Source organism: Cupressus sempervirens, chromosome 3 (assembly GCF_028749045.1).
Source record: "Cupressus sempervirens isolate cs-2001-9-10 chromosome 3, ASM2874904v1, whole genome shotgun sequence".
Classification (NCBI taxonomy): domain Eukaryota; kingdom Viridiplantae; phylum Streptophyta; class Pinopsida; order Cupressales; family Cupressaceae; genus Cupressus; species Cupressus sempervirens.
Genome location: NC_143120.1, coordinates 199,667,334 through 199,690,070, shown reverse-complemented (window position 1 = coordinate 199,690,070; position 22,737 = coordinate 199,667,334). Strand labels below are relative to the sequence as shown.

The window sequence follows — 22,737 nt, the reverse complement described above, 5'->3', positions numbered from 1 at the left end:
GAATTCAGGAGGGACTAGGGTGTGGGATTGTCATGTTTGTCTCGATGATTTTAGAGGCAGCTATACAAGAGTGAAGTCACACTTTTTAGGTGTTTCATGCCAAGGAGTCAAAGCTTGTCCTAACTTGACTGATGAACAAAAATTAGAATGCCAAAGATTGCACTTAAAGGCTGAAATGGAGGGGCAAAATTTGACAGTGACATCACCATCTATTCCCTCACAATCATCTAGGCATATGTCATCTGTCATTGGTACTAGTGGCAGCTCTACTAAGTCTAGAGGGAAGAAAAAGATGAGTAGTGGTGAGAAGGGCTCGGTGGAAAGTGTGTTTAATGCATAGGCAAAGGAAAAATGTGAGGCATCCATTGGTAGATTCTTTGTTGCTAATGGTATCCCATATAATGCAACCCGTTCCACTCATTATAAACAAATGGTGAAAGATATTTTGAGCATGAATTCCTCATTTGTACCCCCTGGTGAGCATAAACTACGAACCACCATCCTAGATAAAGAGTACTCAAAGGTTGTTTTGTTATTTAAGGATATGAAACGCACTTGGGTTAGGACGGGCTGCTCTATTGTGATGGATGTGTGGACCGATGTTAGACATCGGCCACTCATCAATATCATTGTCACATCCCCTACTGGCTCTTATTTTTTGAAAGCCGTAGATTGCTCAGGAAAGAAGGATGCAGAATTCTAGTTCACCATTTTGAGAGATGCCATAGAGGAGATTGGGTCATCTAGTGTTGTACAGGTTATCACAGATTCTGCACCTGTGTGCAAATTAGCTGGTTTGATCATAGAGGGTGCTTATAGGCACATCTTTTAGACTCCTTGTTGTGTTCATTCCTTGAACAATGCATTGAAGGACATAGGGAAGATTGAATGGGTGAAATAAGCGGTGCTAGAAGCTAGAGAAGTGCAAATGTTTATTTGCAACCACCACACTTCACTTCCTCTATTCAGGTCCCTCTCTAAGAAAGAGTTCCTCAAACCAGCCGAGACAAGGTATGTCAATTTTTATTATAGTTTACTTTTAGTTTGTTTTAACTTTAAATTATTTAAAAAAATTATTTATAAGTTTACTTACATGTGATGCTTTTAGTTTTAAATTTTAATCATTAATGTTTAAGTTTAAATTTTTAATTTATTGATAATTTAATTTATAATTGTCACTATAGGTATTGCACATATTTCATCTTGATGGAGAGGATGATTGAGGTGTATGAGGCCTTTCAATTAATGGTGGTGAATCCAGAGTGGGGACGTTGGTCTAATTCTAAGTCCTCTGAAGGAAAAGCAGTGAGGCAAAGGATCATTGATGAGAGTTGGTGGTCCACAATGAAGTAAGTTGCTGATTTTTAAATTTACTATTAGTCTTTTGCTTGCTGATTTTCCTACTAATAGTCTTAAAATTCTTAAAATTCTAATTCTGATTTTTATTTTTGTTTGCATCTCGCAGATATATTTGCTCTGTCATAGCACCCATTGTAGATGTCATTAGATATGTTGATACTGACGCTCCTAGTTTGGGAGAGATCTATGAAACTATTGACAACATGTTGGGGAAGATGAAGAGAATTGTTGCAGCAAAGGATCCTACATTGGGGTTTTATGAGGAGCATATTAGGCCTATTATGACGCGGAGGTGGAAAATGATGAATACCCCGCTTCATATGGCAACCTTTGCTCTAAATCCCAAATGGTATGCACAGTTGGGTAGAAGGGGCCTCCCATGTAATGATCTTGAGCTTTTGGATGGCTTCACAAGAGCAATTGATAAGATTATTCAGCTCAAGATGCCTCTACTCTTCGTGTACAGTTCTTTGACTTCACCAAACTTCGTGGCCCAAACTTGGGTAAGCCACAAGCAAGGTTGGATAGAGTTGTTTTGGCATAAAAAGATCCTATTGGATGGTGGACCTAGCATTGGAGAAAGACACCTAAGTTTAAAATACTTGTCAGTTGCCTCCTTGCACAAGTTGCTAGTTCCTCAGCTACAAAGAGGAATTGGTCCACATATTCATATATCCACTCTATCAAGAGGAATAGACTTACCTCTAAAAAAGCGGAGAAGCTAGTGACAGTGCATCATGCTCTTCGACTTGCCAATCGTCAGACTCTAGAGTATAGGCAGACACTAGCTTTACGATGGGATGTTGAGCTTGAGGATGTGGCCCAGATAGATGAGGATGACACAGCACCAGGATTGGTTGGGGTTCTATTAGATGAGACTATGCTTCCTATGGAGGATGATAGTAAGGAAGACTCTAATTTTGATGCCATGGCAGTAGAGGCAGAATAGGAGCAGCAATTTGCTTCATTTTTTTATGTTTTTTTTTTTATGTTGAACATGAACATGATTATGATACATTGATACTTATTACTTTATGGCAGCCCTCCACCCTTTGGGCCTATATCTTTGGGCATATTTTGATTTTGATTTTCAGATTTATCATGCTTATCATTATGACATTATGATATTGACAATTGTTAATGTTCATTGTTCAGTGTTTACTGATATTGATATGCATTTTGACAATTGGGTACTAAAATCGGATATTATTTCCTAGATGGCATTCAAATGTTGTATGTTATGGTTCTATAATGTTTAAATGACATACTTTGTGCTTAGTTTCATATGAATGACATGTATATTTGCAAATTTCAATGTATATTTTAAAATTTGCCTTTATATATAGCCGTCCCCATTTGCTGTCCCCTGCCCCCCCATTCCCAAAATCAGCAAAAAAATCTGCCGTCCCGCCATCCCTGTACTGGAAACTCGAGGGAACATAGATCTCCCCCTGAAGGTCAAACTCTCCAGCCATGCACTAACATTCCCCGCATTTCAATTTCAGATCTTTGATGACAATTAAACCTTGAGATGACAATTAAACCTTGAGAAGATCTCAAGATTGCCAGACTTTGTTCCAACACACACTCCAAATGAGTCTTTTCCACATTAAATCACACTCAAAAATATGTTCTCCCCCAATTTTTCCAGGTGTGAAATATATTTCTCTGTCCTCAAAAGAACTCGTAACATTTTTCACTTTCCCAAACACCTTTCCTGCACCCATTTCCTTCAGTCTCTCCATAACATCATTTAACTCTATGACAGGATGCTCCTCATACATGCTCTCCATATGCAGTTGGGATTCAAGAAGCAACCGTCACTAGAAGATAGACAAATGATGTGTTGTATACTTTCTTACGTTCTCTACAAATTGTCAAATTGTAATATGAGTGCATTCACGTACTCAATAGCTGCACCTTTTACCTTAAAAATTTTCAAATCCCTTGTTCCACAAGTGTTACATCCCAAATTTTTGAACTTTTAAAAATAATGTCATAGCCGTTGTAATGGTTAGATACTCTTGATATCACGATCTTGTGAAATGGAAGTTATGATTACCGAATTGATTCATTGGAAAATGACTTGTTAGTTGATTTCTGTTATTTTAGCAAAATGAATAATTATATTTTAATATGAAGATTTGTGGTGGATAGTCGTTGTGACAGTTATCAGTTATCTTATTTTATTGATATTTCAATTTAAATGGAGAAACATGTTATTATTGTGAAAATTTGCATTTTGGTTGCAGGAGCAGACGAAGGGGGGTAAGCTTTGCTTAACGGGGTTCAAGGAGTGGGGCACCAATTTAGTCCCTCTTCACACTATCAGGTATGGGCTCTAACTACCTTGATGAAAGATTTAACGACTAGGCAACAGAGTACACCTTGGACAGTCATGAGCTACTTGGTCAACTTCATAACAAGAGATAAATAAACCTTTAATACCATGAAAGAACTATTACCTCTTTTCATTTTTGAGACTATGATTGAGCTCACCATTATAGATCTCTCATATATATATATGATGATGACACCATGATACTCTACTAACGTCTATGAATTGCACCTACATGTATATATAAGTATATGCATACGTGACTAGAAAGAATATAATAATAAAATAATAAATTATATGTACTCTCAAAATTACATATGCATATATATATATATATATATATATATATATATAGATATAGGTAGGTACCATCCTAGACAAATTATCAAAGGCATGATGACATAATATTATATATATATATATATATATATATATATATATATATATATATATGTATGTATGTATGTATGTATGTATGTATAAACATTATATTGTGCAAGGATTATGGAAAACAATATATATATATATACCATATAATGTATATATATATATATATATATATATATATATATATATATATATATATATATATATATATATATATGTTCCAACATGAGAGTTACCATCCTTAGCGGCATATTCTTTTTTAAATTTGAATTCAGATATTCTTGTAACTGCAAGTCAAGCACTTTTCTTGTAACTGCAACTGGGAAACTATATTTCCATCCCCGCAGTAGGGAGAGCTCTCTCTCCCTCAGGCGTTCTTTCTCTCCATTCACACAGTTCTCTTAAGCTCTTCTTGTTCTCTGTTTACTTCAAAGCATATCACATGAAATTCAATACCAAGCCACTCATGTGAAGCTGTAGATTTCATAGTGGTTGTTTCGCACCAACACCTGGTCTTATATCTTCTTCTATATCTAGGTCACATATTTTCCCTCATGTCATTCGCATTGTGAGTAATGCATTTTTGATTGGTCACGTATTTTCCATCATGTTATTCACATTGTGAGTAATGCATTTTTTATTCAAGAAAGCTTCAATTTCTTTTCAAATGCAGTATAAGCATTGAGCATTGAGCATGATTAACATTTGAGAGGCTACGATCTACTCCCTAGTTTGCACTCTTATTTTGATCAGATGTTTACATAAGCATTGACTGCTATAAATTTGGGAAAGGAAAGCCCAGCCGATGAAATTATATAATGCTCTATGATGTGCAATATCTGCCTTGCACTAACCTTTATTTTTTTGCTACTTGATATGTACCAATTGTGTATGATTTCGACATAGTTCCACAAACAATCTTCTAATTTAATGGAATCTCGTGACTATCAACAGTCTCCTAGGAAGCATCCAAGGCCGAATAGAGCCAAGTATAAATGGGTGAAGTGGAGAGGAATCCTGCAAGAGAAAGGAAAATAAAACTATTAATCAGTGTCTTAAATATTTGATCAATTTAAGAAAGAGAATTGTGTAAGTCCAAGTCAGCTCATATTTGTCCAAGATGTAATTGGTTGTCAAATCAAGCGGTGGTGATCAAGTTGTCTAATACCCACCTAAATCCTTGGCCAAGGTAGTATAGAGGCATGATTGCCATAAATGATTACTAGAGGTCGAGAGTGCTAGCTGACGGAGGAAAGGTTGACAGAGGTATCCCCCAGCCTTGTTTGCTGCTTAGCCGACACCCTAACACTGGTATGCTCAGAATGGCAGGACTATGGTGCCTCGGTCTATCCCGGGGTAGGGAGGGCCTTTCTCGTAATTGATTGTGTGGGGATATGTTAAGGTCCGTAGTTGGGACGTTAAGCCTATGTCAATGCTTCTCCTCTTTGCTAGATGTCGAGGCTTGTACAACACACTGTCAGTTAATTCAATTAGCTCAGTATGTATCCTAAATCTTTTACTTGCACGTACCTTTATGTTACTTGAAATGTATAGTCATAGATGTGGTTGAAATGATTTGTATCTTTTAAACTGAAATCGTAGAAATCAGTAAAGAAAGTTAATTTAGTTATCTTTCATATGAAGTGGACATAATCATTGTTTAATTTTGGATTATAGTTATGATGTATTGTTTCTCAACTGCTTCATGTCATTCCGCTATGGTATTCTGTTATAATCCTAGAATGTGTACTTATTTCCAGCTTAGGATGGTATGTCACAATAAGCCTCTGTCCATTATTGAGCAGTTAGCGAATTGATAGTACTTTCTTCATGATGACCAGTAAAAGGGCCTCCCAAGCCATAATCAACTGCACTTTCTTCACTGTTTGACCCAAAAATTTATCTGCAGGTTGTGTAGGATATTCTGAACCATTAATATGGTCTTCCAAGCTATCTACTCTTCTTGCATCGCACAGAGAGGAGTCTAAGTGAAATTCGTTTAACATTTCACCTGTATAAAAATTGCTTATATTTGTGATTTTGCCATTATCCCTTGACAATTCATTTCCGATGTTTTGTGTTGAGGGGAAAACATTGCCTGTGTGCTGCTGCATGTCACAAACTATACTGTCCTCCGAACTCACATAGGGGAAAGAGTTATCCTCGCTGGTCTGTGCCAATTGTCTACCATGACTAGCAGCGGTTGAAGACTTTTCTTTATCACCGTGGTTTGTTGTATAAGAATCCCAATCAAGATTTGAGCACCGAGCAAAGATTGGGCTTCCACAATCTTCTTCAAAATCCCAATCATGCAAACTTACAGCATTCAAATTGGACGCACACTGATGATCCTGAATACAATGTTTTGATCTCAAACATTGAACCAGAGTATTAAATAATCTCATATCCACATAAATTCCATCGTAGCCCTCTCCAAACAAGCGCTCTGTTTGCACATTTGAATGTGTTTTTATTGCAATTAAATGATTACCAGAGAGATGTGTGCCCAAATCAGTATCATCTAATGTCTGTGCACAATGAAAATGGGGAACAATATTGTCCCCCTCACCGTCCAATCTCCTCCTTTCACAGTGTTGAGGAGGTTGTATCTTACCAGCATCCTCCCAATTTTATTTTCCATTATATTGGGGACTCCCAATAGGTAGAGAAGTGCTCTGTTCTCCAAGGGAATGTGCAGAATAATCCTTTTCTGCAAACCGAGAAATAACTTGGGCTTTTTGACCCTCTTCCTGGCCAATACACAGGCCTCTTCTCCCGGTCACAACAGCCACAATATTGGCATTACCTTTTGTACTGGTTATCTCTTCCACAACATCGTGTGTCCCTTTACCTTCTTGCACAGACAAGACTGCAGTTAATGCATTCCATTCTTCTACTACTGCTGCAATCCGCAACAATATTCTCTGACATGCCAAAGGCTTCTGGATCATGCGCAGCCTTAAGCCTGAGGCTCTCTCCGGCCTCCTTGAGCTCCATAATCTCCACGCTTTTTAGATCTTCAGTTGCAAAGCATCCAAAATCCTCTTGTGATTTCTATTCACCAAGAGTAAACTTCTCTGTCAGCAAGTCATACATTTTTGCAAGATAAAGGTCCTCTATAAGGCTCTTCCCATCATTCTCTTCTTCCTGAAACAGAGTTTCTTCAAAAAACACACACTATTTTTCAAAGTTCTCTTTTTCAATATTCATTATGCGACACCAAACCTCCAACTTATAGCACATACAAAACAGCTGGTCTTAAGGTAGGAAATTCTCTTCCTTCAACCTCATAAATCTTTCTTCTTGGTACTCCTTAGTTATATAAACATCAGCTTTATCAACTTCATCCTCACTTTCTTCAGCATCCTCCTCTTCAGCCTCAACTTCATCCTCACTTGCTTCAGCATCCTCCTCTTCCAGCAGAATCCAAATTTTCAAGAAATTCTTCAATGATAAAATCAGCATCATTATCTTCTTCCTCCATCTCTGCTCAAACTCACCAAGCTCTTGTAAATATTAAACAAGCAGATACAAACAAATAAATGAAGAAGACAAAGTACGACAACACAAGATTTATCGTGGTTCACCACAACTGTGGCTACGTCCACACTCGAGCAGCAGGGAATTATTATTATTGAACAATATCTGAATACATCCGGTACGTGAACTGCACATCTATTTATAGACCCCTATGCAACTATCAAAGAAGAGAGATGAAGACGAATAGTCACATGACTGAATGTTGGGCTTCACATTCTCAACATAAATTTCTCTCTCAGAACTCAAGTAACTTAGGAGTATATGGTCACACACAAGCAACCAAAACCTTAGAACCCAGCAAAGATTGAATTTACAAAAAGAATCAGTTCCAGACCTTATTTGTGAAAATGAAGAGAATGAGTACAATGTTAACTTTTTCAGAATTTTCTTTGCATAAGCGACATCTGGAAGGGCTGAGAAAATCCATCATGGTTAGTCTTTCTTGAGAAGTGATTTAGTTAAAGGCTTTAGGCCATATGAGAATGGTTTTTCCTTGAGAAGAATTTATTTGCCCATATTCTATTGACTCTAGTTTTCAACGTTGATGCGGTCTACTTGGACATGCTAATCATGTATCCCTCGTTAAGCTGCAATTCATACCCCTCTGTCTTTAATGTAGACTGTTTTATATTAATGTAATGCAAGTCTCAGTCTTACTGAAAAGGGTAATCTGTTAAGAAAACCATGATTCCCCTACAAGCTGTACAAAGGGCTTATTGAAATGTGTCCATCTACGGGTACATGAACCATCCGTACGGGAAAAATATTAAAAGTCGTTTACAATAACAAACTACAGCAAGGAGAAAATGGCTTATACAAATTCTTATTTTATGTAAACACGGTTAACATGCATATAATGTAATTCCTAATATTTGTCTGGCCAATTGACAATTGATTGGAATTAAAATAATATATACATCAACATAGCACGGCTCATATAAAGTTATGCACTCACTGGACAGGACCGGCTAAAATGGATGAATTATTTTTGAGACTGTAAGGGCATACATTTAGCTGGCTCGCCTGAATCACAAAAAAGAAACACGACGAAAGACGAATTTTCCTCCATCTTTAAAAAATAGATTCAATAAACAGAGCCCAATCACTTAAACCAGCACCCAACAATCAAACTTTAGTACGTATACTATAAGACATTATTATTTGGCAGAAGGATTCAATTATGTGTACGAAAAAGCCTTCCAAAAGAACGAACGAAAACCTAAATACCTGAGAGAAGCTGCAGACATTGAAACGAGTTGCCCAAGCATTCTTCTTGTCCACATCCTTAATTTCGTCACTCCAACAAAAAAACACCTCAGACTGCACGAAAATTGTTCCTAAAATGCAGTCATAGATGGCTTTGAGAAGAAATCATTTCTAATAAAAGCTGCATCGCGGCAAAGTTCTGAGGGAAAGTTCAGAGGCGTTTTGGATTAAACGAATAAAGATTTTGGATTGAACGAATAAAGATTTCAATGATTCCAGTAGGGGAGACCAGCCAGTTCGCCTAGGAATGACCATCGCATCTATTCTTTATTTATCCTTTTAATTACGGCCTATAAAAAGTTCAAAAAAAATGATAGCACATGTAATAAGGGTCTATTATACATGTACTAATGGTTTATCATTTTTTAGCTTTCTTGATTGTTGATTGGTCTATTTGTGCAAAATGTTTTTTTTTTTTTTGGTGAGAGGCTATTGGGGGGCAAATGTTTTAAAATGACACTTTTAGACCAACTCGCACTTTACAAGTTCAATAGAGAGTTTCGTAAATGTGGTTCTAGGTGTTCGAAGTTAGCCTTGGCGGTTACTAGGTCGTCTCCCTAGACTAAACCACCTAATCTATCTTCAAGGCCCTTTTTCCAAGTGAGGACAACTCTTAATTTGTTTTGTTCATGATTTTTCGATTTGAGGACTACTCTTAATTTTCTCGGTTAAAGGTTGGATAACCTCTTCACTCGAGTCTAAGGATTGAAGCTTTCATCTAAAATTTGTGTGAGGCACAATCTTGGCTTCATCCTATATGGAATATAGTCATATATTAAGGAACACTTGATTGGACTCATTTATAATCATTCAACTTCTTCCATGGACCAAAGACCCATACCACTCTTAATTTTGATGAGAAAGTTGTTTATTTTATTTTGTATAATTGTTAAATCTTGTCAACATTTAAGTTTTTTCTTTAAATATAGATTAGTGAAATCAATGTTGTTTTGTCAAATATTTTTTTGACATGAATATCAGCAAATGAAAAGGTTGCGAGCATTAAACTTAATGTGTCATATCTCTAGTTACAACTCACATTAATACTAGTTTGTGCGTCATTCTTATCTCTCGTCTTATGCATTACTTACTCAAAACTTTTTGTCTTCGCACTCTCAATGTAATGTAAACAACCTTTGAAACCAACTTGAATATTTCAACCACTTGAAGTGTGCTTCTCTCCACCAGGGTCTCCTGTGCTACAATGACAACTTTAAAGTTTTTTTTTCTTAGTCACTCCAAAGAAAAAAATGCAGCCAATCAAATAATTGTTTTCATAAGATACCTATTGCATTTGTTGTTTTACATGAGATGCATATATTAAAACATTTGCCTTTTTCATCTCAGACTCTTTGCGAAGTCACAAAATTGTGTAATAAAAATTGTATAAGAAATCAATGCAAATTTGGGTCTAGAGTTTTGCATTTTCCAACACCTCTTGGCATAAGTAAGTAATTTTTTATCTGTGCATTTCTTTTGAATCTTTCATCTCTTCATTTATATTATATTAGTTGTGTATTTTCTTATTTTTTAATGGTTGCAAACACCACGAGTGATTTATTTTGTGAGATTGTTAAATGCTTGGTTTCAGTGTTACCTAACTAGGGTGCACTAATTATAGGGCTTCCTCTAATTGTATCAATCACATCCCTTGACTCATCGTATTCTACCTTGGACTCAATAAACCATATAGAAAACTAGTGATCTTGACTACATATGCACAAATTTCTCACAACTCATTTCCAATTTTTGTTTTCATGTGGAGATCAAATTCCCTGCTGACTCAAAATCTTTGTTTACCTCTCATTCTACTCATGTTCCAACTTTACACCACTCTTCCTCTTATAATTTCTTCTTTTCACTTCCATGTTATGTGTTACAAACCTATTTTTGCTCCTACATGTTTCAAGTTCATTGATAGTGTGGATATTTTTTTACTATAGAATTATTTCTTCTATTACTTGGTTTAGATTGTTCACAAGGTGGGATAAGAAGGGTTTGAGAATTTTTTTCAATTTGAAGAGTAATAAATGAGTATGTTGATAATTGAGTGAAATTATATTTTTCTTCTTTTATTTTTTTAACTTCATAAGCTCAAACTCTAAGCAAAAGAATATTTTTGTCCTAAGGTTGTTGATGTGGGTGTGAGTTGGTAAGAACTCTTGGCATAACTATCTCAAAGCCTAAGGATTGATTGGTGCACTCACTTATGACTATGTTGTCATTGATGTCGAGGAAAAGAAGGAATGACGACCGATATGGAGTCATGGTCAGTGAGGCACGTCAAACTTATATGTGTGACTCTAGTTCACAAAGGTGACCAAAGGAAGGAGAAGAAGAAGCCTAACAGAGGCAATGGTAAAGGACCGAAACTTAGACAAAGTCATGCTAAGTGAGTAAGAACATAAAGGAAGATGCCAAGTAGGCATACAAGATCGTGTGACCAGTAGTCATGTAGGATGGATTGGTCGAGTCAGTAAGAAGAAGCATGTAGCAGGATAGTCGTGATTGCTATGTCATGAAGCATGTAGAAGTGATGATGTTGTTACATCAAGGAACAGTTGAAATAATTGAAATTTGAATTCTTTTTAGCAATGCAAGCCATCATGGCCATAAAACATCCATGAATTGTGCTCATGCACACTACATTTGATAATAATGGTGCATGATAGCAATGGGAGGGCAAGCTAGGAGTAGACTTGAGAATTCAAAATTTGAATTCATATATTAGGGTTTTAAAGCATGGAAAGCAAAGACTATAAGGGAGAACGATGCTTCAAGGAAAAAGATTAGATTGTAGAGAAAATATCATGAAAGCCAAAGAGTTGAGCTAAGTGTAATCTCAGAGTGAGAAGTCACGAGCAATGTGAAGGAGTTAGTGTGTTGAGGAGAAGCTAGTGTGCCCAAACAACACAAGTGAGAAAGTGTGCAAGAGCCAGTAGTGTCGAGCACATAAGTGACCATACCTAAGTTGCAATGTCAAGGAAGAGATTACATGTGAATCACTTTATAATTTGATTACATGCGAATTGGTGGGTAACCGTTAGTAAGCTAAGGTATTCAGGTTTGTGAGGTCACTATCAGTTGTGCAAACTATATCATAGCATAGTACAAATTATTTATTTGCAGTCGTCATTCTCTTTACCCAATGTGAGTTCACATGAGTTTGAAGTTAATGTTGGGATGTGTAGTGATGTTTGTATGATTCAGGGTGCCTGTTGCGATGGATGAAGCAAACATTTCACATGGTTTCGCATGTGTCAAACTAACATTCAAAACTCATGCATTTAATTCATATTAGATTGCACTAAATTCACTCAATTCACCATATCTTTCCGCAATCTAAAAGTACATATTTTCTCCTTAAGTATGCTAGCCTCAGTAGATGAATAATGGTTTGAATCGAGATGTCATCTCCTATAGATGTGTGCGCTGAAAGTGATTCCTGTAATAAGTTTCATTGGGAAATTATGCCCCGAAATTACAGAATATGGATTCAGCCTCACTAGATGAAAATGTTTTGCCTTCACTTGTGGATGATGTTGCTCTCGACGTGATGTTCATAGTCAATTTGTCATGCAATCAGGCATGTTATAGGGGAAGAAATTATCTCTCCAATTGCTAAGCATTTTATATATCCTTTGAATTTGGTGTCTATCTTCTTGTCAAACTCCATGGATCTTTTGCAATCAGTCCATCTTCAAGAGGTCCTTGCTCTGAAAGTCATCAAACAACAATACTGGAAGGACAATAATCTCAAGATTGCAATGCAACACTATGATCTTTGGGTTGGTAATGCTCTAGTTGGGGGTCTATTCACAAGGTCGCAACTTCTTAGGAAGAATGAGTTCATGGTTATTTTCTATGTGCTCTAAAGATCCTTTGAGAAGCAAAGTTCTTGAGTTATGAAACCTGCCTTGCAAGTTGTCGCTCATGCCCTTGGTTACTAGTTAGAAGAGAGAGTTCATAAAATTGGTCATGCCTTGTTGGGTTTTTTGGCCCTTTCAAACAATATTTATCTAGCTTGGCCCCCACATGATCTTTTGGAGTAGTCGCCTGTGGTTCCATGTGAAAATGTGTAGGCTCAATGAGATATTGGGTTGGAAAATGCACATTTTCCCCTTGACACAGCAAATGCCTCTATTGCGAGAGCTTCTCTTGGTTGGGATGTGCCGACTCATGGGGATAACACTTCTAACTAGGCCTTGGGTGGTGTGATGTTCAAGTCAGATAGGTGCTCACCAATAGTGGCTAACCCTGATAGTGGTTGTAGAAATGATTCTTGGTTTATGGATGGGCATGGTCTCGCTACTAAGTCTAAATTTGCAGAGATGGAGGAAGGATAGTTAAGGGATATAAGAAATTCAAATTTTTTGAAGTTGGACATAATGATACTAATGCTTGGTCCATATTGTAAATACATTATTTATGTATCCTCGTGGAGGCTACTATATGTAAATTTCAATGATCCAAACTTTTCTATTTAATGACAATTCTAGGTTTTCTTGCCGGTTCTTCCCTGGTTGAGCTTTTTAAAAATATATATTAATATATTCAATGGCTCGTCCACTTTTGCCAAAAAAAAAAAAAAAATGTCAAGGAAGAGAAGTGCAAAGTTGCAAACATATCTAAGTAGCATCAAAGTGATTTATACTCAAGATAAGTGTACTAGCTATTTTGATTAGATCATCTCCTCTATTATATTCTAATCACTACAACAAAAAATCTTATTGAGGTTGGACCCTAATAGGTTCTTTGTATTAAATCCCCTAACAAGGTGACACATTAGCTTATATTCTAGAGTCCTTTAACCAAGTTGCTCTTAATCGGGTAAGACTTTCATTGGTCTTATCTAAATCCCTGAACTGGGCAGAGCCTAACAATGTCTTTGTAATCTATTAACATAGATAAGCTCTTTGACTAGTCACACTTTAGGAGACTGCAAGCCTTGTGAAGATTAACTCAGACATTGTGGCTTTCACCCTAGCCAGGTTTCCATGATATATAAATATTGTGTTATGTGATGCTATGATTGTTTTCATTAATTTTTCTTTATCTTAACCGGTTAAGTTGTAGCTAGCATTAACTTGTAGACTAGTGTGAAGTTAGGTGAAGGAGAAAAGTTGAAATTATGTATACTAATTCACCCCCCCCCCCCCCCCCCCCGCCACCCCCCCCCCCCCCCCCCCCCACCCCTCTCAATATACTTACCTATGTGTGGACCAATGATTGGTATCGAAGTTTAGGTCCCCTTAACTATGGAGTTTAACAACTCAAGGAAAAGATCAAGATGTTGAAAAGGGAAGCACCTATGTTTTCAAAGGAAACTGCAACTCATGGTGTAGATAGATGAGATTGCATATAAGAACTCTTAGTGATGCATACTAGAGTCATGTGGATACAATGTAAGTAAAACATGTTGCTCCACTCAATGCTGACCGGAAAAAGGAGAAATAAATTCATAACCACAATGGATGCTATAGCCAACACTTTGTCCTATGTTAAGTACAAATATGTAGAAGAGTTGGAGACAATCTATTAGATGCAGGAAAAGATTCAAATCATATATGAAAGCAATAAGAATATTCTAAAGGCTAGAGTTGAAAGACTAAGAGGAAAATATGATGACATGAGGATGCATGAAGGACAAGACATTGAAACCTATGGAAATCGGGTGAAAGAAGTGATGATATCCATCAAAGCAACTAGAGGCATGCTACATGGGGAGGATGTGGTAAGATACTAAGAACCTTGATACCCAAGTATGCCATAAGGGTCTCATCCATTAAGGATTTGAGAATGATGGAGAAAATAGAGGTATCTCTCAATGCCTTGATAGGAAAGCTCGTGGCATTTGATCTAAGAAACTATGACAATAGTCAACCCAAGGTTGAATCAAAATTCAAAGCCTAAGTTGCACCTACTACAACCTAAAGAGGAAGGGAAGAAGAAAGCACCCCGAAATATAGAAGAGAATTGAAAAGTCTCTATGCTGAAAAAGATAAACAAGAAGAGTTGGAGGCTTTGTTTGCAAAAAAAGAATGATAAGAGGAAAAGGGAAGTACAAGGGTAAGCTTTTATTTAAATTTTTTAACTATGAGAAGGTAGGACACTGTGTTACTAGATGCCTAGAGCCTATTAAGCAGAACAACAAAAGATGACAAAACTCCAAAGGAGAGGAGAAGAATAGATGCTACATTGGTAAGGAGGGTGTGATTGATGAAGACTCAACCAGTGTAGACAACGAGAATGAGGATGAAATATCATTTTTTCCTACAACAAAAGAAATGATGGAGAGAACAATAATATTAAGCACCAATATCCACAAGAAATGGATAATTGATAGCAGCTTCTCTCACCACATGTATGGTGATAGGAGCAAATTCTATGAGGTGGAGGCCTATGAGGGAGGAATGGCAAAGTTCAATAACAACTCACCATACATGATAATTGTTAAGAATATTGTGGCCTTGAATGAATCCACTAATTGTGGAGATGTATATCTAGTGGGAAGGTATGAAGTATAGACTATTAAGTATAGACCAGTTAATAGATAAAGACTATAAGTTTGAGTTTAACAAAGGGTCTTGTAGAATCTTTGACAAGATAGGTAGATTACTAGCTATGAGAGAAAAAAATAGAGGCAACCTCATCTACCTCAATATTTCCAAGGATAAATGCTTGTTAGCTAAGAATGATAGTAGTTGGTTGTGGCATAAGAGGTTATGCCATGTAAATTGAAAGCATTGTTAAGGTAGGGAAGAAGAAACATGTAAGAGGCTTGTCTCCTATTACCAAACCTAACAATGTAATGAGTAAAGATTATCAACTAGGAAATTTGGTCAACCTAGTTTTTTAAGCAAGTCATTTGGCTTTGTACAAGTTTTAGAGTTGGTTCACACTAACTTGTGTGGTCCTATGAGGACTAAGAGTGTATCTAGTGAGAAATTCTTTATGTTGTTCATTGATGATTTTTCTAGAATGATGTAGAATGTTTACCTGAAGAAAAATTCAAAAGCCTTTCACATGTTCAAGGCCTACAGGCAAAGGTTGGAAAGAGAGACTGATAAGGCATTAAAGTGTCTGAGATCAATGTGGAGAGGTGAGTTCACCTCACAAGAATTTTAGAGCTACTTTTAGAAGCATGAAATCAAAAGGAAAATGTCAGCCCCTATGACACCACAACATAATGGCATTGTAGAGAGAAGGAACCAAACAATCATTTATTGTTGTGATATTGCTACTAGGATTTAACTGTGTAGTTTTTGAGTCAAACTTATTGACCCATGTTTCATGAGTAATGATTCAAACATGAATCCATCTCTCATGAGAATAAATGGAACACTTAGCACTTGTTGGATCCAGGTGATGCTCACTAAGGTGAAGCATCAAAACTTCCTAGGAGGTCACCCATCCTAGTACATTACAACTTGAGTGCGCTTAACTATAGAGTTTCCTCCATGATTAAACCCACTTTGCTAGCAACCCCATTTGAAAAACCTTAAAAAAGTGTTGTGCCTTATGAACCATTCATTAGAAAGCCCCTTAAGCTCATCAAGTGATAAGTAGGAGATATTTCCAACAAGTCAAAGTGTGATATCGTTATTAGGATTTAACTATGTAGTTTTTGAGTCGAACTCATTGAAACATGTTTCATGAGTAGTGATTCAAACATGAATCCATATCTCATGAGAATAAATGGAACATTTAGCACTCATTGGATCTAGGTGATGCTCACTGAGGTGAAGCATCGAGACTTCTTGGGAGGTCACCCATCCCAATGCTACTCTAGCTTGAGCACGCTTAACTACAAAGTTTCCTCAATGATTAAACCCATTATTCTTGCAACCCCATGTGAAAAAACTTCACCTTATGAACAATTCATTAGAAATACCCGTAAGCTCATCAAGTGAAAGTATGAGATATTTCCACAACAAGTCAAATTGTGATATTGCTATCATGATTTAACTGTGTAGTTTTTGAGTCAAACTCATTTACTCATGTTTCATGAGTAGTGATTCAAACATGAATCTGTCTCTCATGAGAATAAATGGAACACTTCGCACTCATTGAATCTAAGTGATGCTCACTAAGGTGAAGCACCAAGACTTCTCAGGAGGTCACCCATCCCAGTACTACTCCAACTCAAGTGCACTTAACTACAAAGTTTCCTCCATGGTTAAACCCACTCTCATTGAAACCCCATTTGCAAGACCTTCACCAAGTGTTGTGCCTTATGAACCATTCATTATAAAGCCCCTTAAAATGTAAGAAAAATAATTATATAATAAAGTGATACTTGGGTCGATCCCATAATTGAAGGCAATATTTAGTACAGGGGAAGATAAATAGTAAGAGGGGTAATTAAGGTAGGAGAATAATGAGATAAGTGGATAATGGAATGAAGAAAATAGTATGTGCTTGAACATGAGATAGCTACCAAATAATAAGGTCATCTAAACAAATAAAGATAGACCACATACATGCAACATAAGAAAAATAGAACCAAAAATTAAGATCAAACAACATGCACAAAGATAAACTCACATATTTGAAAAATGGTAGTTAGTAAGATACATGTCCTTCTTAGGACAATAATTACACTTAGGTTGGAATTTAGACCTAAACATTATTTTCCCTCTCTTATCATTGAGTTATTGTGACATGATACACTCATCCTGGCAACTATGGAAAGTTGATGCCCGATACTTGTAAATTTGTATAAAAGATGAACATGTACACGTACATATATATCTAAACTAAAAAAGCAATAACAAGGAGTAGAACATTACGTAGATCCCAAATCGTAGGTGACTATACATCCCTTCCTTAACCACACTAGGCATATCAAACAAATATAAAATAGTCACACACACTATACACATAGAAATGAAGGGTAAGTATAATCAATAAATCATGAGTATAAATAGCATCCTATTCTAACATTAGCAACTCATCATCATAAAGATACAATAAGCATTATTTGAAATCACATAATATGATATCATTACGAAAGTAACTCTAATCACTATTGTAACTAAGAAAACATTGCTATATGATATAATCAATTATCCTAGATATCAAAGTATTGCATTTCAAATATTACTAAGAGCTAACATGTTCCAGAAGGGTTGGATAAGACTTAACAATGAAATCTGCAATGATAGCAAATGATGGGTATTACACTCATCTTGATAATTCAGGGAAGTCAATGGATGATACCTCAAATCTTGCATAAAAGACTATCATGTACAAATATATTGTTGATCTCATTTTGGTTTTAACAAGGTAGTGACAAAACACTTGGTCATTATCCAACAAAATTACAATGCAAGCAGAGTGCACAGTGCATGCTGAGTGATTAGAGTGAGTCAAGCAATTAGTACCAGTTGAATGATCAAAGCTTGCTAAGCATAAGTTGCCAGATAATACATATCGAGCAATATGACTAGTTAGTGTCAAGCACCTGTATGTGCTAAGTCACTCTAGTGTTAAGTAGTCTATACATGTTGAGTGATTTAGGTGCCGAGTAAACAATGAGTGTCGAGCTATTCAGAAGCTGAGTTACAACATTAAGAGCATAGTGAAGGTCGAGCATCAGAGCCTTTGGATGTCGAGCAAACATTTTTTGGCATAGTTGTTTGTTATGGCACAAACTCCTATATAAACCATTTTTGGCCGACATAATCATAAATTTATGATTATAAGAGATAAGTATGGAATCATATTGTGAATCCCTATGCAGTGCATGAAGCCAATCAGATTAAGGGAAGTTTTAGGTAGTAATATGAATTAACCTTAGTCATTGACTTTGACCTAGCCCATCTCCACCATTATTTATTTAAGAAAGGAAAACCCTAATAAGTTTATCATTGTGAGAGGAGGTGAATGCTAAGTGTTGAGAGAGCATTCATGGTGGCTATGGTGGCTATGACAAAGTTATGTAAAGCAAAATCAGTCTAAGAGGAACAAAGAAAAGTAGTGAAAGGATTAGGAAAGATAGATCTAATCAGAAGAATCAAGAGATAGCCAACAAAGAAAGATCTAACATTAAGAAGAAGAGTGCTAACTAAAGGATCATGGTGTTGAATCATTCTAATAGGTGATACAGAGTAAATTTCTTAACAGAGTAGTCCTAACAGGCTGTTGTAAATCTCTTAACCAAGTGCTTACTTAATTGTGAGTTGAAATCTTTTAGCAAGGTGAGACCTATCAATCTTTGTAAGCTTTTGACGAGGCAGACCCCTCACATGGTAGATCATAGTTTATGATCAAACACTTTGTAACCATAATTGGTCACACTTTACAACTACAGTGGTGAAGACTTGTGGGTGTCATCCCCACCCCAGTTTTACCTTCTCATTGGAGGGTTTATGGGTAACCAATTTATTGTGTTATGTGTTATTTACTTCATGGTATGGATGTGATGCATGTTAAGTTATTTCAATTTATATGTTAAGTTATGAGATGGATGTTGGTGATATGTTTTAGAGGCAAAAGTTTTAAGTGTTGATTCACCCCACTCCACCTAGAACTTACTTTCCCATTGTTAGTTCCAACAATTGGTATCAGAGTTGAGTTCTCTAGAAAGGAAAGTTTTTAAAACTTTGGAGGTAAGATCTTGAAGATGGAAATCTACAAGATGGGAAAGACTATTGAGAACCAGAAGATTGAAAAATAAATTTCCCTACATCAACTCAATGAGGTAAGAGATGAACTGCAAAATTCATTAAAGAGAAGGAAAGCAATAGCTATTCAACAAGATGACACTCAATATCAAGAAGTTAACACTACTAGATTATTTATAGATGGAAACTTAGAAGAGTTTGATGCAACAATGACAAATTTGATGGAAAGGAACAATGCCCTAAGTGAAGAAGTCAAGAACCTGAAAATAAAACAAGAAGTTAATCTATATTGTTGTGTGAGACAATTGAACTAAAGAAGAAAGCTAAAGAAGACAAAGCAATGATTTAAGAAGACAAAAGACTAGTGGTTACCATACTTGAAGAGAAGACATCAGATGTGGAAAAGCTTGCAAGCATGCAATTGGATACAATGAATCAACTGATGATTGCAAATCAAGAACTAAATTGGAAAGACATTGAGATTGCAACTTTGGAAACATAGAATACCCTACTACAAAATGAATTAAAGGCTGAGAAAGAAAAGCTTAACAAGCCTGGTGAAATCATCAAATACTTTGAAAAATAGATGGAAGCACCAAGGCTAAAAAACTACAATGTTGGTTTTGGATATTCTACTACTAAATAAGAAGAATCATCTAGGAGTGGCGAACAAAGGAACCAAAAAGGAAAGTACAATAAAACCACTTGTTGTTACTATGGAAAATTGGGTCATACAACAAAAGTTTGCAAATGCAACACTGGAAATTAGAACCCTAAGAAGAAATTCAATGGACACTGTCAAAACTACAAGAAGAAAGGACATCAAGCACATGAATGCAGGACCGAGACCACTGACACTCAAAGATTCTAAGGTTACTGTTACAACTATCAAAAGTATGGACATAAGGTATATGCATGCAGTTCCAAATCCAAGTAGACATCAAAAAAAAGACAAAGGTACACCACAATGAAAACTCTTATGATTAGGATTACAACACATGGTACAATTGTCACTATTTCCAAGAATATGGTCACATTCCTAAAAATTTCATAAGAGCACATTTTAGAGGTAACTACAATAGATGGTTGAATGAGATTGTGTGCTTTAGTTATCTTAAGATTGGTCATGTCAATAGAAACTGCCAAACTCAGTCACCTATATCGAGCAATGAAGTCAACAAAGGAAAAGGAAAGGTTGATACTAAAAAAGGTGAAGATACAGAAGAGCAAGACATGGAAAAAGAAGGAAGATTGTAGTACATCAAGGGCAAATAAGGCCACTTCATCTAATGGATCAGGGGATAACATCACCTCTAACTAGGGAATCAAAGGTATTTGTGGAACTAATATTTGAAAAGTTATATTATGCATCAGTTCCAAGAATCTAAGATCTAAAAAGATTATATATGCATGAATTAAGATGCAATGAAGTGATTAGAACTTAGAGAAAATCTAAAGTTTTGTTGTTTTCTATGTTGCTGCCAAGCATGGAAGGAATTGTAATTATAGTCAAGTTAAGGAGTTATGGCAGTGAGTATCGAGCTTGCTATGTTAGTTGAGTACATTGAAAGTCCTATGATAGCTGAGCTTATAGTTGTGTAAGAACTAAGTAATTAATGCTAAATTTGAAGGGTTATATAGTTGAGTTTCAACTCATTTACACTTACCAGAGTTTGAAGAGCATGAAGAACATGAAGGTGAATTGCAAAAGGAGTTTCAAGTGTTTGCGAAATAGATTCAACTGCAACTCAACATCATTCATCATATTTGAGAGGTATTTAGCTTGTGCCAAGTTGTGTTGTTTTGTTTTTTGCAAACCCTAGGATGTCAAAATGATAGCTAGCTCTTTTGCAATGGTTAGGAAAGAGGGAAAGGAAGTTTTCAATGTTCAATTAATTAGTAATGAAGTAAGACATCCCCCATTCTGTGCTATTCCTGAAATTGCATATAAGGGAGATCTATCTAGTGTGTTATCCATGATACCACCAAAGGTTTTAATGGTTCAAGATGTGAGATGTTGTTATACTTGCAAGGTAGGATAGGTAGGAGATATGGAGATTAGAAACATCTATAGTAAGCTATGTGATAAATGGATTTTTGAGGGAAGAGAATAAAATCATCGAGAAGAAAGGGTTAACTCATGCCCTTGGAATTTCCTCAAATGTTTAAAATAGAATGGATCAAGATTGTCTTAAGCCACATACATGACAATCAAATTTGGTTAAAGAATGGACCAATCAGAATCACAAAGAGAGGATTGTGCATAGAGTATCAAGGTACCCTACCCTAGATAGACCAAAGAGTATATGAAGTGATGCAAAGGAGGTTATTGATAAGAATATAGGTGTTGTGTGGAACAATTGAGGGATGTCAATATATACTATTTCAGATCCCCTAGTTGCCTTTGTAGTCAAAGTGATAACTCACAAATTCTTTCAATCAAGCTGACTGAATAGTATTTCCTATATGGTAGTAGATTTTAGGTTATAAAATTGTAGAGACCATTCCTATGACCCTGCTGAGTTGTAACTACAACATCTATTAGAAAACTTGGAAGCCATAAGGAAAGCCAAAAGTGCATCATGTAAGTTTGGATCTTTGATTATTTGCATATTTTTCTATGTGCAAAACACATTCCCCACTTTTCGTAAAGTTTCTTGGAAGACAAAGAGGCCAGTGACACAACATATTGTAGAGCTCATTGAGCAGCTTGGAGATAACTTTGAGTCAATTATGACTAGTTACTTTGAGGGTTTCAAGAAATCCATGAAATAGAGAATGAGGATTCCTATATCATTAGTGGAACAACATTACAATGATGTGTGTTTCCTAGTGGATGCATATTACACATATGTGCAAGCAACAATACCTAGGGTCAAATGGTTAAAACCCTTTCCATATGAGATCAATGTGGATGAAGCCTCAACAAAAATCATAACTTTATTAGTAGAAGAATTTGACAAGAATGCAACATCATTTGGAAACTATGATGAGGCTAAGTTTAGGATAACAATAAACTTGTAAGCTGCCTCAGTGATCAAGAAAAAGAACCAATTGGTGAAGAAACTCAAGAGAGATTTGGTGAAGGAGAAGATGAAGAAGAATAAGAAGAACAATGCCAACCACTACTAGAACTAACACAAGGCCTAGGAGAAGATCAAGGTGATGGTGTTGAAGAAGAAGAAGCACCTAAGAAAACTAAGAAAAAGAGGAAAGAAA

The 22,737-nt window shown here is 36.1% G+C and overlaps 1 protein-coding gene across 1 annotated transcript in view; it reads right to left on the bottom strand.

The window, feature by feature from the left end:
* LOC149565506 (uncharacterized) overlaps window positions 1-22,737 on the bottom strand; it is a 40,281-nt gene that overhangs the window by 2,102 nt on the left and 15,442 nt on the right. The window contains exon 2 of the mRNA XM_089816335.1: window positions 8,852-8,982. Coding sequence (XP_089672461.1) covers window positions 8,852-8,982 — 131 coding nt within the window. The remainder of the gene's footprint in view (window positions 1-8,851; window positions 8,983-22,737) is intronic.